General features: G+C 34.9%; 1 protein-coding gene across 3 annotated transcripts; it reads right to left on the bottom strand.

The window, feature by feature from the left end:
* Positions 1-6,726: 6,726 nt before the first annotated feature.
* LOC132156151 (mortality factor 4-like protein 1) lies at positions 6,727-17,015 on the bottom strand. Of its 3 annotated transcripts, none has more exons than XM_059565034.1 (12): positions 16,843-17,015; positions 11,931-11,977; positions 11,476-11,543; positions 9,882-9,968; positions 9,600-9,680; positions 9,420-9,445; positions 9,093-9,181; positions 8,872-8,973; positions 8,001-8,089; positions 7,642-7,814; positions 7,412-7,496; positions 6,727-7,146 (listed from the first exon to the last, which is right to left on the bottom strand). In XM_059565034.1, exons 1-12 carry the CDS (start codon positions 16,880-16,882, stop codon positions 7,062-7,064), a joined length of 972 nt encoding a protein of 323 aa, XP_059421017.1. In that variant the 5' UTR covers positions 16,883-17,015; the 3' UTR covers positions 6,727-7,061. The 3 variants fall into 3 exon arrangements, with proteins under 3 accessions (XP_059421017.1, XP_059421018.1, XP_059421019.1); XM_059565035.1 differs by lacking the exon at positions 16,843-17,015 and adding an exon at positions 16,002-16,029; XM_059565036.1 differs by lacking the exon at positions 11,476-11,543 and having other exon boundaries at positions 16,843-17,000.
* Between the last annotated feature and the right edge of the window lie 558 nt (positions 17,016-17,573).

The following is a 17,573-nucleotide window of genomic DNA, read 5'->3' on the forward strand; positions in this document are numbered from 1 at the left end:
TGCGTCACGCGGTGACGGATCTAGATCAGCAACTTCTTAGTATTTTTTCCAAGCGAAAAAATAAAGTTTGCTATTACAGTATTATAGACTATAGTTTCAAGTTCGTTTTTTGAAAGATTTAACACACGAAGAGTCTTCACAGAAAGAGGATAAAATCAAACCCTTCAGAGCGTTTCAACATACGTCTGTCTTGGTCGCCATCTTGTCTCGACCACCCCCCCCCGAACAGCGTCTCTGCAGCATTCAGCAGGATGTGGGAGTACTTTACTTTGAGCCTTCAAAAAAGAAGAGTAACCTGTAAACTCTGCACTACGGAACTGTTTAAGGGGACGTTCACATATCGCGTCTTTTGCGCGCTCAAGTTCGTTATTTCCAACACCGCACCGAGTTAAAACATTTCAACTTTTCAGAACGCAGCAAGCTCACCGCGTGTCATGTGACAAGAACTAACCAATCAGCTTCATCCTTTCCCGTAACAACGTTAAAAGCTCAGTCAAGATGAAAGGAACAGCTGATCATAGTTGTATATGGATCTCCATTTTGAAATAAATTTAGTAGCAGAGCTACTGCAAGCGATTTTTTTGAGCTGCAAATCCATTTATCCTTTGCTGAAATTTCCGCGTCTTCAAGGAGAGAGCACGTCATGGTTGCTTAGCAAAGGCAGACGCCTCAGGGGCGCTTCTGCCCGAGCGCTTGGGAAAGGAGGAGAAAGCGGCGCGCCTAGCGTTTTCCACGCGTTTTTAGGCGCGATATGTGAACGGCCCCTAAGACTTTCATTTGTGCAGATTCTCCAGTACAATGTTGTTTGCAAATGTTTAGTCGTAAAAGCTGATAACATTGCTTTTTAACAGTTAACATTTAAAGCTTTACAAACATGTTCTGTGATCAGTTTGTCGTTTACCAGTTCAAAATTCAGTCGTGCAGCCTAATTATGACTGAATGAGAGAGATAAATGTTTAAAGATATTTGAAATACACTTTTTGTCTAAGTATTCACTGCTCTTTTTCACACAGCAGGTTTTTTGTGTGTGTCCAATTTTTTTTTCTGGACAACCTTCTGATGGATTTTACTTTAAATTGTGAGTTCCATTCAGGTTTCATGCCACTGGCACTTTTTTCGAAGGATTGTTTACAATTTCACAGCAAAAGCTATAAAGCTGTTTTCCAGTAAATAATAAAATACAATGCACTGCAATTTTATTCTGTTTTATCCTTATTCTTCGTGAAAATATGTTCTGAAAGATTCCTTAATAAGCTTTGTCCGGGATGTTAAACTACTTTAGTAGCTCTAAGGACTGCCATGGTGAAAACATTTGATATCTCCTTGTGAAATTTGCTAGAGTATGGGTCAGTGTTTTGATTGCAGAAGAGTTCGACAAAGGATTACTAACACAATAAAACAACTCCAGGTATATTTTTAATGAGGATATGACAATGCAAAATGGTTAAAATCTCTTAAAAATCTATGCTGAAGGATAAAGACCATTTATTAATAATTTACTTGGGGAAAAAATGGGAAAAACTAAAATATAAGCACATAAACCGATTAATCGATTAATCGTAAAAATAATCGACAGATTAATCGATTATCCAAATAATCGTTAGTTGCAGCCCTACAAATCAGTATCAACAAACTCATCTTTTAATGCAGAGGAAATGCAGAAGATTCATTGGAAGTGGCATTTAGATGTATTACACTGTTTAGTGCAGGACAAGAATGCATTTAACCTGCAGTTACAAATGCATGAATAATGTTTTGATATACAAGACATAAAATGTTGAATACTCATTTGTAATGATAAGAAATTAATTATTTAAAAAAATCAAAAGATACTTTAAATGTGAAATTAAAATGGCCAGTATGTGTCAGCAAGTCACTGTTAATAAGTGAGTCATTGCGATTGAATCGAATCATTTAAACGGTTGATTCATTCAGGAACGAAACACTGTCACGTTGCTCAGAGACGCAAAACTGTGCTTTGGTGGCTGTGGTTGGAATTATTTTCTGTTGCAGAAATAGAGCTAAAAAAGGCAATATGGTGTCTAAAACGCAAGTCTCTTAATTAACTTGTTTACTGAACTGTTATATGTATGTATGTATATATTCATGATTATTTTTGGAGGAAAAGACGGCATTCTTTGTGTGATTTTGATTTAATTTATGAAATCTGCCCCATATCTTCAATTTTGTGATCATTCTAAATGCATTTTAGGAGACTGAATCACACAGTGAAAGAACGCACTATAAATGCGCGCGCACATCATTAAAACAAAAAACATGATATTATCGCAGACAATATATATAGCACACTCCTCACCACTGTCTTTTTGGCTAATTTGTGCAAAACCTCTTGCTAAAATGTCAAAGCTTCATTTTAACCACCAATGCAACGATGTAATTATTTAGCTTACCTCTAACGTTACATTCTTGCGAAGGGTTGATGTCCTGTCGAGATTTTATAAGCTGCTAGTTTGGTCTTCCTAGGCAAATACAGCTTACACTGCATAATAGAGCATACATATGGCCAGGGGTTCAATTCATTTCCTTCGAGTTCAACTTCAGAATATGACGGGGTTTCGTTTTCAGCATCTTTCTTGTGATTTTAGCGCCAGTTTGCCCTCCTGCCCATTATTTACTGACGTAGTTTCCAGGGAGCGATTTTTTTTTTTACTCAGTAATTAATGTGTTTTAAAATGTAGCGAAGTACAATACTTTAAACAAAATATACTTAAGTAAAAGTAAAATTACAGATTTAAAAAATTACTTTAAAAAGTATTAGTACACAAAAAAGCTACTCAATTACAGTAACGCGAGTAAATATAATTCGTTACTTTCCACCTCTGCCAAGGTGTTTTAAACTTTTCATAGTTCCAGTATAACAGTAATCCCAGTGCTCTTGTCCAGATGTCCAAATGTGCGTCTTTTGTCAAAGTTTGTCTGTAAACTTCATTCCACCCCTCAGTTACAAGGTTCAGGAGACCTGACGCACTCCCTGATCCAATCACCAGGAAAACTGTGTAACAATGAGCCAATCGGCGTGCACTGGAGTCTCCGCATCAAGGTCATACCGTGGAAAAGCTGATTCACATGATTTGTGGGCTACAGATTCCCCAGACACTATATATGCCTTGTTTTGGATTCAGCTTCGAGTAGCCTAATGCTGTCAGTAAGCTAGTCCTGTTTGAAAACTTGTAAACACAGTTGTGTCCTGAGCGGGTTTTTTTGTTTTATTTCAAATTTAGCATATGATTTAAAATGAACATTAATTTATTATATAAACTGATATCTCACTTTTTGTGATTTTGTAAAAAAAAAATAAAAAAATAAAAAATAAAAAAAAAATAAATAATAATAATAATAATAATATTATATATATATATATATATACACACATACAGTCGTGGCCAAAAGTTTTGAGATTTACATAAATATTGGAAAAGTTGCTGCTTAAGTTTTTATAATAACAATTTGCATATACGCCAGAATGTTATGAAGAGTGATCAGATGAATTGCATAGTCCTTCTTTGCAATGAAAATTAACTTAATCCCCAAAAAAACCTTTCCACTGCATTTCATTGCTGTCATTAAAGGACCTGCTGAGATCATTTCAGTAATCGTCTTGTTAACTCAGGTGAGAATGTTGACGAGCACAAGGCTGGAGATCATTATGTCAGGCTGATTGGGTTAGAATGACAGACTTGACATGTTAAAAGGAGGGTGATGCTTGAAATCATTGTTCTTCCATTGTTAACCATGGTGACCTGCAAAGAAACGCGTGCAGCCATCATTGCATTGCATAAAAATGGCTTCACAGGCAAGGATATTGTGGCTACTAAGATTGCACCTAAATCAATAATTTATAGGATCATCAAGAACTTCAAGGAAAGAGGTTCAATTCTTGTAAAGAAGGCTTCAGGGCGTCCAAGAAAGTCCAGCAAGTGGCAGGATCGTCTCCTAAAGAGGATTCAGCTGCGGAATCGGAGTGCCACCAGTGCAGAGCTTGCTCAGGAATGGCAGCAGGCAGGTGTGAGCGCATCTGCACGCACAGTGAGGCGAAGACTTTTGGAAGATGGCCTGGTGACAAGAAGGGCAGCAAAGAAGCCACTTCTCTCCAAAAAAACATCAGGGACAGATTGATCTTCTGCAGAAAGTATAGTGAATGGACTGCTGAGGACTGGGGCAAAGTCATATTCTCCGATGAAGCCCCTTTCCGATTGTTTGGGGCATCTGGAAAAAGGCTTGTCCGGAGAAGAAAAGGTGAGCGCTGCCATCAGTCCTGTGTCATGCCAACAGTAAAGCATCCTGACACCATTCATGTGTGGGGTTGTTTCTCATCCAAGGTAGTGGGCTCACTCACAATTCTGCCCAAAAACACAGCCATGAATAAAGAATGGTACCAAAACACCCTCCAACAGCAACTTCTTCCAACAATCCAACAACAGTTTGGTGAAGAACAATGCATTTTCCAGCACGATGGAGCACCGTGCCATAAGGCAAAAGTGATAACGAAGTGGCTCGGGGACCAGAATGTTGAAATTTTGTGTCCATGGCCTGGAAACTCCCCAGATCTTAATCCCATTGAGAACTTTTGGTCAATCCTCAAGAGGCGGGTGGACAAACAAAAACCCACTAATTCTGACAAACTCCAAGAAGTGATTATGAAAGAATGGGTTGCTATCAGTCAGGATTTGGCCCAGAAGTTGATTGAGAGCATGTCCAGTCGAATTGCAGAGGTCCTGAAAAAGAAGGGCCAACACTGCAAATACTGACTCTTTGCATAAATGTCATGTAATTGTCGATAAAAGCCTTTGAAACGTATGAAGTGCTTGAAATTATATTTCAGAATCACAGAAACATCTGAAACAAAGATCTAAACTTTTTGAAAACTAATATTTATGTAATTCTCAAAACTTTTGGCCACGACTATATACATATATATATATATACATACACACTAGGGGTGTAACGATTCACTCGTTTTCTCGATGCATCGATTACAAACCCTGACGATTCATATGCATCGATCTTGAAACATGATTTTTGAATCATGAATCGCCGATCTCGGACAGTAATAAATTTAAAACACTAATCGAATGAATGAAGTATTATTGTCGAGCAGTGTATTTGATTTCTTACAGCAAATTAAAAGTAATAAAAAAAGAATTCATTAAAAAAAAAAAAAAATTATGAAAACCCTTACGAAAGGAAAATATATTTACCAATATATTTCTTAAAATATATTGTGATATATTGTAATATATTATTTTCCCATATATTATATATTTGAATACATTTAATAATATATTAATGATAAATATATTATATAATATATTGCAAAATATACAAATGATTGCCGCTTTCAATATATTGCAATATATTGGAAAAAATAAATATATATAAGAATATATGCCTTATATATTACATGATATTTTCCAATATACTACAATATATTTTTGTTTCATAAGGGAATACATAGGCTACATACATAAAATGATTTTTTTTACATTTTTCACTTCAGAAATGATGGCTACGCCCCTGGTGTGACAAAATGTTAGTTGATACATAATACTTTTAAAGCTCTTTTTTTAAATCTTGGCTTACATACATTTGTACTTATGCCATGTCATGCCATAGCACCATTAAACTAGCATTTAACAATGGACAAAATTTTTTTTTTTTTTTTTTTTTTTAAGACTGCTGTGTAATATGCCCCCTGACTAAGCATTTAAAGAATTTAGGGGAAGCATTGAAATAATCCTGTGAATGCACTTAAAGAACACAGAATCGAATCGTTATAATCGAGTCGAATTGAATTTAATTGCAAAACGAATCGAATCGTTATAAATTGTTCTTGAATCGAATCGAAAACCTATGAATCGTGAATAGAATCGAATCGCTGCCTACCCAAAGATTCACAGCCCTAATACACACACACACACACACACATATATACATACATGTATATATGTGTGTGTGTACTTGTGCTACCATGGACCTGCTGTCAATGTACCAGGTTTTAAAATTTGGGCAATGCCCTCACAAGATAAAGGCTAGTAATTTTCAGGCATTAATGAAAATAAAAATGACCTATTATAGCGCCACCAATGCTAATTAATACCAATGTTGCTGCTACTTCCAGTAAAAATACATTTAACGCCAGGGTTATGTTTTTTGAGGTAGTTGTCATTTTATGATCCTTGAGTGGCTCCAGTCTGGAAACTTGCCAAATCCAGTAGACAAACCTGTTTCAAACACAAGCCTCTTGAAAGACCTCATTCATTCTGCCCTTAAAATATGTTCTAAGTAACAGCAGAAGCACAAATAGAGTTATTCATTGCCTTGCCACTGCATTTCTCAAAAAGCAGCTGAAGAGTGCTTTAATAGTCACTGTACTGCTGTGTGGTTTCTAAACATTTGTAGTGTGGTGAAAATATGAATCTGTACAGTAACATGTTCTTTTAATTTCATAATATATTTAAACAACATAGGCCTACTCAAAAGTTTCAATTGCAAATCCCCCAAATGTATATTAGATTGAAGCTAGCAAAGAACTAAAAAAAAACAGGGACTCGAAAATCAAACTCTTTCAAATGTGTCCCAAAGTCAACGGCATCTGCTTTAATGTGGCTGCACACCTTTGAATTGTTATTCATCGGTAAAGCTTTTGAACTTTCTATAAAAGAAAATTGTCAAGAGTCCATTTGTTGTTAAAAAAAAATGCAGCAGTCACAGCTGAGAGGGACAATTTATTGAGTGACATGTTTGGGAAAAAAATAAAAAAGGAAATATGCAGCATTTCAACTATATACGACCAGGTTCTGTTTATGAATATTACATAAACCAAAAAAAATTATTTGATCAATAAAATGGGAGCAATTAACAGCAGCTTTCCGAAGAGATTTAATCCTTATCTGGAATACCAGACATTATCCTTAGAGTACTGAATAATTATTGACTGATGTTGTGGGCACGAAGATCTTCCACAAGACTTGATGAATAGATTTTACAAGATAAAAATGAGGACCAGAATGTAGCACCAAACATCCTCACTGGCTTTGCCCTCAGACAGCTTTTCGATGATATTCTGGAGGTGCAACCTCATAGTCACTTGCACTGAACAGAGACGATGAATTCTTCACCAAATACCTAAATCGAGCATAAACGTCAGTTACTACCTGCAAGCAATGTATAAAATGCATTTTAAAATAAATTTCATAATCTGCATAACTTTGGCTTGATATTAGGCCAGCTTTATTAAAAACTAGTGTACAAGATTATCATAAAATGTCTTAATAAAATTCAATAAAAAGTTGTTAACAAAAAGAATGGTCTTATTCATAACCTGACAGCTTCAGAAAGTTGCTCAAATCCTCATAACGACTTCAAAACATTAAAACAGATTTCTACTTACTTTAAAAAATCTTGCAGGTAGCTGAGAAGCAGGGCCAGACTCTTCTCATCCAGAGGTGTGTAGGCCAGCATTGCTCCAATTCTCACTGTCAGTGAATACACAAAAGAGACTATAATCAATCAAAACGTTCTCTGAGATATGGAGACTGATTAAATTTTATTTAAATTTTTTTGCTTTTATTTTAAAGGTACAGTTAGGTTTCAATATAAAATTAGCATTTAAGTTCATACCAAAAAGCCTTAGCAAGTGCGGCGCTCCATAGATCTGAGACATGGATTTATCTGGATGGTTTGCTAAGATCTCTGCATACTGTGGCCTCTCAAACTTGTAGAGGAGCTGAGTGCCCAACATTACATTGAAGTACTCACGGATTCCAGCAACCACCTCATTCACGGCCTGTTCTCTGAGTAAAAATCAAAGTACCTCTTTAGAAACTCTCTCTACATCTTATTTGCAAATTTCTACAACAGGGTATTTCAAATTAACTGGATGATTTAAATAAAAAATGAATAATTTGTACAATGGTGATTTCAACTAACTGGATAAGATTATTATTATTATTATTTTTACATATGGCATACAAACATACTTGTTATCACAGTTTCCTCTTGTTCTCTTGTAGCTTGCATAGTCCTCAAGGACATCATCTACTTTCTTTTTTGCAGGCAAGTGAAAAAGCTAAACAAACAAGAAAAGAAATAAACCACAAAAATGTTCACAGTGCACATTAAGGCGTGTTCACAACATGTAATAATTATCGTAATTACAAGATTCTGACTTGCAAAAAGTTAATATCTTCGTAGAACTCATAATTATAACCTGCAAGCTCTGACAGCAGTTTCAACAGTAAAACGCAGTTCAGTAGTTACCTTGCATAAAACCAATGACTAAAGGTAATGTCTGAATAATGCAGCAATCTCAAAATTAAATAACACACAAAAAATACTTTCATGTGACTAGCACATAGTTGAATACATCTGTCCAATGTCCTACTAAAACTAGTAAGCTATTTTCATAACAACTGCTTCCATGATGGATTGCAGTTTTGTCTCTTGATTACTAAATTCACAAATTTCTAATTCATTTAATTTTAAAGATTTATTTATAATTTCTTGCCTTTATTATATAGTACGGTGGAGAGCAGACAAGAAGCGAATTGGTTCAGAACTCTGGTCATCCTAGAAATGCATAACTCCAAGTCTGAAAAAGTCTCAGACTGTCATCTAGTAATTATGCTAATTACTACATGGTGTGAAAACAGTATTATATTTCAAAACATAATTTAATTGTTCCACCAATTTATTCAGAAACGTGCAGTCGGAAAAATAGTTTATCACATAAATATATTTTTTTTCTGTCTAGTTGTTGCTTTAGACAGCATTCTATTATATAATTTAGTTGAATAAAGAGCAATGCAGAAGTTGGATTGGGTTGAGCATGGGGAGGTTGTTTTTAGTCACCTGCTTCTGTCTAGTGATCAGGTCCCAGTCATCTACCAGCCACGGTTTTAACTCTTCAGGAATTTTTACTTTCACTTCTACTCTGTTAATGAAAGTCTCCTCCTGCATACAAAGCCAGTTTGGAAGTCAAAAATAGCCTCACTTTTCACTTGTTAAAACACCAACTCAGAAAGACTCTAAATATTAGCCATTTAATTTAAACATTTTTTGATCTGACATACACTCTCCACAGTTGGGTCAACACGTGCCCTCTTCTTTCGTGGGGGGTGAGGCATGTCCCCAGTGCTAGTGCCCTCTCCAGCCCCTGGTGCTGAGAAGCAAACAAGACAATTGTGTTATCAGTTAATAATCAATGGTTCCAAACCACATTTAATACTGTATGAATTTGATTGCATCTGCAACTACTTGGAGAACAAGATGACAGATCTGTAAACTAACTGTGAAACTCTTTAAATGGATTTTTACATACATTTAAATTCAACAGGTTCAATCAAACTGCTTTCATAGATCAAAATACATCAGTATTTGATTAGGGAATTGGAACTTACTCTTTTGCTTGTTCTTCTTTGTTTTTCTAGTGAAATGAATAGAAAGCCTATGGTTAAATATGCATCAATAAACATAAGTTTGCAGTTTCGAAAGTTCATTTTAAAAATTCTAGATGAGGCAAGAAGCAGAGTTTATTTGAGGGCACTCCAAAAAGTCAAAGCTGACAAAGCAACACTCACACATCTACATTTTTTTGCTGCACAGCAGCGATTTTCTTGCTTGGTGCGACACCCCTCATCCTTCCCTCAACATAATGGTCTCTGAAAAACAGTATGTTTTGCATTAAATCTTTACTCATAAAAAGATAAACATGCATCACAGATTGTATTAACTGTTTCTTGTTCCACTGGAATTTCAATGACAGAATAATATGGAAGCTTTATGTGCATTAAATAGTCTAATTAATTTCATTTCTTTGAAATATCTATTTTTATGTCTCGTTTCTAAATTGTATTACTCACTGGTTTGCCTTCTGAAGCTCTTTCTGTTTCTGCAGGTTACTGTCCACATATTTGAGCACACGGCTTTCAGGAACCCATTCGTCCCAGCTAGAAACACATTGAACACCCATTCTTAGAATTAAGTGATCAAATCGATAACATAACACGGTAATTGTCAGAAACTACATTAACTACATAACCATTACAACTAGGGCTGTAGCTATCGAATATTTTAGTAATCGAGTATTCTATTAAAAATTCCATCGATTAATCGAGTAATTGGATAAAATGCGTTTTTGCTTAAAGTGCAATATTAATTATGCAAGAGAAAATAAGACTCCTGGGTCTCTTAAAATGAACAACTTAGTTTTCTTTTTTAGAAAAATAATATTTTTATTTTTTAAATGCATAGAATGCAATGCATACATCAAAAACAAAACATTTAATTATTACCCATTGTTTCTCTGTCTGTACTTGAACTGTGAACAATGACAAAGTTGACAGATGAATTAAGTGAATTTAAGTGCCATTCAGTTGGGGTTTTAAATAAAGCATTTTCTGAGATGCACATTAAACACATAAAAAATTTATTTATCTTTTAATTATTGAAAATTAAGCAAACTTTCTGGTAAACAAAGGGGATTTACTATTAAAAACATGGAAAAATGTTGTGTGATTAAACCTTAAAAAAAAATAATGTTTGATTTTTTTTTTTTTGTAGGATATATACATTCTACTGAACAATAGTAATACATATCTGGCAAATACTTGTCTTTAAAACAGACTTTTATTTTGATGGGTTGACGTACCTTTACAGTTCTGTGTATGTGATGTGACGCTAGTTTTACTGAAATCAAACGATCAAATGCTTATGAAGTGACTGTCAGAGCAGTTCTGGAGATGTTTTTCATGTGTTCACGTCCTTATTTAGTGAGACAGCAGATGCTGAAATCACCGCGAGCGTCACGCACGCTTCAGTGTGTTTAAATAAGCGAAGAAGCGCTTCTGCTCCATTCATTAACAGAGACACACAGAACATGCAGGATTCATATTTAAATAGACAGTTCCGGCTTAATATTTACAGATATTATTCCATATGATTTGATGTAAGTGCAATGACCTATTTTTGATTAATTCATTCAAAATTTGGCAAATTACGTGCCATTCCGCGTTAAACTGTAAATTCTGTTTTTATGACTGGATTCCGCGATTCCCTCCGCGTTTTCTGCATAGCGGAAATCATAGGGCCCTAGTTGTCGTATGCCAGCTCTCTTGCAATGGACATACGTTTGCCCGCGTCCTCAAATCAAAACACTGCTGACTCCTTGCAGTATGCCATTTCGGACGCAGCGCTTGTGTCTCCTTCCGCTTTGTGGGTGACGTAAACGCGTTGTGTCACATTAAAAAAATCATTGCGAAAGAACCTGATGTGAGATATAAAATAAATTAAAAGAGGCTTCGAGGCAAAGGAATTTGACTCAATAATTTTTTGTAATCGAGTTACTCGAGGAATCGTTTCAGCCCTAATTACAACTTACATAACATAGGGATTTTAACTGTGTCCTAACTAGCACTTTCATCCCTTCAAACCAGCACTTTGAATACTTAAACTTACTTCTTATTCCATCCACTGTAATGAATAAAGTATTTCACTTGTTTGTCCTTGATAGAGATTCTTACACACTGTGAGGAAAGACATAAAATATGCAGAAACATCCAAATCATCTATCAGAGTAAGACAGTTCAAAAGTTATCTGATAACTACTACAATTTAAATGTTTAACACAACCACGGAAAAAACTTGCAACATTTTCACATGGAAAAAAAAAAATGAGGACGCCAAAACATCTTAAGCCCCGAGATTTAAAAGAATGGTTAAATAGCTGCTGTGCCTATTTTATTTAACTTTTATTTAACAAAGAAAATAATATCAAAAGCATAAAACCCAATCTACAAAACCACTACATCAAGCACTTAGACTACATTTACTCTAATGTTATTGCTCCCCCAAAAAATAAAAAATTAAATAGGCTTTTGAAGGATGCAAAATGACATGAATGATTCGGATACCTTAGCTTCGTATAGCAATGGCCCATGAAAGCACAGCACTCGTTCACCTGAAATACATCAGAAATATTAATGTGTAATGACATCAAATGGCAGGCTAATACACAAATCATTAAATTATATGAAAACATGGGCAGAGGATAATTTGTTTGTGTACATTCTTAGCAAATACATTCAAAATAAGTCACAACTAACTTAAAAAATACATTAAGGGTGTTTATTGTAATTTTCAAATTTCTGCCTGCCACAGCCAGGATTCAGCTCATAAAAACAAAGTTATTTAAAACTGAAATATAATTTGCATTTCTATAAAACAATACTAAATTTAATTTACAAGTCGTGGCTTAAAATGGTTCTGCAAGTTTTAAATAAAATGCTATTTGCTCAACTACACGGGTTTGCATGTATGCATGTTTTATTTAAGTTATATTACATTTATACTGTTATATTACAATATCTTCTTTACGTGGATTGTGCATCAGCACGGTTCGTCAACACAGATTAAATTAATGTTTTAAGGTGTATGTATGGGCTGTAAGTCAACGCACCAGTGTAGATATTTACTGTACTTCAGAATTACAGATAATACATCTTAAAAGTATGTCCAAAATAAGAGGTTTCACCTGAAAATGTAATCTGAGCAAGTAACATGTTTACCAGTTTTGTTCTGAACAACTGAAAAAAATTCAAGTTTTAAAATAAGTCACGCCACCAATGGTGATTAAATCTAATGATCACAAAGTAAGTTCAGATCACTTCAAACCATGCAAATAATTTTTATAATTTGTTCTCAAATTATATTCTCAAATTAATATTAACAATGTCAACATTGGGTGACTATGTGTTTTAGTGTGTATTAGCGTTATCTCTAGATATCTCTTCAATTTAATCTCTAATTGTCACACTGTTCGAATGTCCTTGAATGACCTCTTTTAACCACACACAAACAACAAAAAAATAAAAAATAATATTACTTAGAACTCGTTCTAAAATTAGAAGTTAAAAGCTACAATCGCCACTTGCAGCATCCACACATGTGGTTATAGCCTACTAGCCAGAACTTCTTTATGAATACAGACATGATGCAAAGACAAACGACTCAACCCACTAAATTTTATTAAAACGTTATAATTTATTACAATACAAGCTTACCGTTGTCGATCGGCCTGAAGTAGGAGATAGTTTTGAATACTGATTGGTTATATAAATTCTCAATTGATTTTGATTCATTTTTAACCAAATGAATGCTCTTATTATCTGCTCATTACAAATCAGACAGGTTCGAAAGACACAATCCTTTTTTCAATGAACCACTAAGTTGTTGAATTTAACCATTTATTCATGAAATACATTTTGCCAAATCAAAATCGCTATTGAAATTTAAACCAATACATTTTTTTTTTTTTTTTTTAAATAAAAACACTCTTTTGTATCAACCTCATGGTGTTCCTCTTGTTACTGTTTTTATAAGAACATTTTTATGTTCGTTTTAGTCACAGAACTATGACAGAAAACATGTTTCAACTTTCAAATTCAACAATTAAGACAAAGCTGGGAAAGAGTGTTATTTTGCAGTTGTTTTGACGAGTTTCAAAATTGAATTTTTTATAAATTAAGTTTAATTTCAGTTTTATTACACAACTTCAAAGGGTGTGTCCGTTTCAGTTTAGACAAACATATTGATGGTGGTTTTAGTCACAGAACTTAATTAAACATTCTATAGAAAATTAAACCAATAGATAATTTAGTTTAAAATAAATAGGCTCTACGAGACTCCAGACTCTACAATCTTCTACCTCTGCTTTATAGGCTGTATTGTTAAAGATTTCTTAAAGAACATTTTGCAGAAGCTTTCATTGTAAAAGAGATCCAGTAATCACGCTATTGACCTTCAAGAATCGTTGACATGTCAGACTTGTATTTTTTATTCATTTGTGACCCTGGACCATAAAAACATCTTAAATGTACATTTTTCAAAATTAAAATTTATACATAATCTGAAAGCTGAATAAATAAGCTTTCGGTTGATATATGGTTTATTAGGATCGGACAATATTTGGCCGAGTTGCAACTATTTGAATATCTGGAATCTGAGTGTACACAAAAATCTAAATATTGAGAAAATCACCTTTAAAGTTTTCCAAAAGATGTTCTTAGCAATGCTATATTTAGGGCTGTCGCGATGACCGCAATATTGTAATACCGCGCTATTGACAAGCAAACCGCAGAGGAAAGATAGCAACCGCAGAAACCGCGGCAACCGCAGTGTTCAGTTTTTGTTTTTTTTGTTTTTTTATGAGGCTGTTGCCTTGTTTTTTCAATTTGTCACTGTGCATTCAATGTTAAATAAATTAATGATACAATATGGTTACGACTAATTTTCTCACGAGCCGTTGTAGCTTTATGGTGCACCATTTGTTTTGAATAGGCCGGCTGAAACGATTGGAGGAGCTCGACCTCGTCCCAAAACCTAATGTCACTTCTACAGTTTGGGAAAATTTTGGCTTTCAACCCAATGAAAAGGGCGAGCCAGCGAATATAGATGAGCCGATATGCAAAATTTGCTGCAAAAAGGTTCCTGTGACGCGGCAATACATCTAAAAAAAAACAGATGATCCCTGAATATGAATTCAACGCGTTTAATAATACGTTAAGCCTTTTCCTCCCATAGAAAACCATCATAAGGCTTAACGTGTTATTAAACGACTTGCATTCATATTCAGGGATCATCTGTTTTTTTGGGGGGGGGGGTTTGTACATCGTATACTTTATTAGTATAATGTTTAGTGAGTTTGGTTTTTAAAAATCACTGTCTTAGTACATTAAGCCACATTAAGCGTTTTCTTATAACGGTTTTTTATGGGAGGCTTAACGTGTTATTAAACGAGTTGCATTCAAATTCAGGGCTAATCTGATTTTTTTATAGATAGTATACTTTATTAGTATGATTTTTAGTGAGTTTGGTCTGTTAATATCACTGTCTTAGTACATTAAGCCATGTTAAGCGTTTTAGAGTGTCCCCTGTCATCAAGCATCAGGTCGCGGAGCAACATCAAAAAGAACAGCTGAGACCGGCCGACAGTTAGGAGTAGCTGAAGCCTTTGCGAAATCTGTAAAATACAGCTGTGAAAGTAACAGGCATACCTGCTGAAGTCACGGACAACCTCTGCGTAAGTGCCCATACCCAAGAGAGCGTGAGCAGATAACGAGCTCACACGCTATCTGCATGAGGTGTGCATCGACTCCAATGGGAATCCACTGTCCTGGTGGGCCAGTGGTGACGTGATAATCAGTCTAGATTTCCGCTGCTGTCCAAAGTCGCGCACAAATACGTGTAATACATGTTAGAACTCTTTGATTTCTTCAAAAAAATAATTATTGGAAAACGCATGTTCTTGTTGCTGTTTGGCATTTAACAAGAAACAAAAATGTTTTAAAACGTGTCTCTCTGTCAGTTAAAAAAGCAACAATATATGCTACATAACTCAACGATATAGCTTTGTATGCAGCAAAATCAGGTTAAATTATGTAAAAAAAAAACCAAAAAAAAAAAAAAAACCGGCGGTAATACCGCATATCGCGCTATTGAGCTACCCATAATAACAACAGGGGAAATTTCTTAACCGCGACAGCCGTAGCTATATTACTAATATTAATAATTAAAAATTAACTTTTTATATATTTACAGTAGGAAATTTACAAAATATTTTCATGGAACATGATCTTTACTTAATATCCTATTAATTTTTATAATTTTGACCTACACGATGTATTTTTGGCTATTGCTACAAATATATTCCAGCAACTTGAGACTTGTTTTGTGGTCCAGGGTTACCTGTTTTCACGACTGAATATGAAACTCAGTCGAAGCAAATGCAATGTATTCCTCTAGGGGGCGTTATACTGCACACTCTTTTGGAAGCTTCCAGATATCTTTCTCAGTATTTATAATTCAACAGCTTTTGTTGTGTAACACTTTTGTGAACACCTAAATGTCATTATAGAAAACAATTACAAGATACATCCCCATAAAGCTGAAATAAAAGAGTATTTATATTTTTTTGATGTGCTTACATTTCAATAGCATGTGGTGTGCTATAGTTCTGCAAATTCATCAGATATCTAACTGTTATTCTAACCAGCAACAAGACACAGCCTTTGAGGTTTGAATGTGTATAAAAACAACATCGAAATGTTCTTATTATAAGACACACCCCTTAGATTGGAGATTTATTTCTGATACACTTCACAAGTGAAGCATTTATACGGCATAACTATGCTTTTGCTCTTGGTTTTGCACTTTGCAGACGGTCCCTTTCTGTACTATTACATTATAAGGTAACGTTATATCAGTTATGATACCTTGAGGGAAAAATAAAACAAATAAAACACAGTGTGTTCTCTTTTACATTTGAAAATAATTAGAACACCGTATGTTTCTTGTCATTGTGCTAAATCGTTTAAGAACTACTGAAGATCCCCGAGAATGAATCTCTGACAAACGTCGAACCAGCTTTATATCGGTGAGCTGACATTCCTAGCATTAACCTGTTATGAATGGCAACCATTCCCGCCAGGACTTCAATGTTATAATGGGAGCTTCCTGTAAACAAGCCCTGCTATAAGCTAACGGGCTACATAGACAACAGCTAATGTTTCGTTTCCGAAACACTCAGCTGCGTGCATGTATACAGACTGTTACAGAAAACAGAAAGCACTAACGTGCAGTCGTACATGCGCCTGACTGCTGATAAACAAAACTGCACAATATATAGAAGGCAATTAGCATTGCTCGGTAAAAACTGCTTTTCAGTACACATCCTGCTGTGTACACGCGCCATTGTAGAGTTGTAGCGCCCGCTTCCTTTGCGCGGCTGAATGAGAGGAGACAAAGCTTTCCCATAGGGTATCTTACCTTCTTGAAATTTAGGTTTAGGGTCCTGTTTAGGCGCCATTCACAGATTAAACTATAAAAATAGCTGGAAAATCAAATCCAGGCATTGCCAGCTCCGATTTAATTCACACAGGGTGAAGGCGCCGCGCTGCGTTTCTATGACGCACTTTTTTGGCGCCCCTGTCAGGTGACTTCCAAACTGAGCACCAATATTTAAACAGCAGCCCCTGTTGGAGCTCATGGAAAATCATTTAGGGCAGTATTAAATTCAGTAGCAGTATCTAAAAGCAGTATCTATTCATATTTTTAGACAGCTATTTGTGCGTTGAGTAGCATATTTTATAGTCTTACATGTGCAATGTTCACAGTTGTGATTAATTATTTTATTGTAGCCTATATTTTGCCTAAATAAATAAATACACACACACACACACACACACACAGGTGCTTAATGAATTATAATGTTGTGGAAAAGTTCATTTATTTCAGTAACTCAACTCAAATTGTGAAACTCGTGTATTAAATAAATTCAATGCACACAGACTTAAGTAGTTTAAGTTAGGTTCTTTTCATCGTGATGATTTAGACTCACATTTAACAAAAACCCACCAATTCACAATTTCAACAAATTAGAATACTTCATAAGACCAATAAAAAAAACAGTTTTAGTGAATTGTTGGCCTTCTGAAAAGTATGTTCAGTTACTGTACATGTACTCAATACTTGGTAGGGGCTCCTTTTGCTTTAATTGC

This window comes from Carassius carassius, chromosome 13 (assembly GCF_963082965.1).
Source record: "Carassius carassius chromosome 13, fCarCar2.1, whole genome shotgun sequence".
In the NCBI taxonomy this organism is placed as follows: domain Eukaryota; kingdom Metazoa; phylum Chordata; class Actinopteri; order Cypriniformes; family Cyprinidae; genus Carassius; species Carassius carassius.

Coding starts and splice junctions, on each gene's coding strand:
- LOC132156151 (XM_059565034.1), bottom strand. CDS start 16,882: ATGGCGCCTAAACAGGACCCTAAACCTAAATTTCAAGAAG. Junction 11,544..11,930: donor CATTGCTATACGAAGCTAAG/GTATCCGAATCA, acceptor CTTTCCTCACAG/TGTGTAAGAATCTCTATCAA. Junction 7,497..7,641: donor GCACTTGCTAAGGCTTTTTG/GTATGAACTTAA, acceptor ATTCACTGACAG/TGAGAATTGGAGCAATGCTG.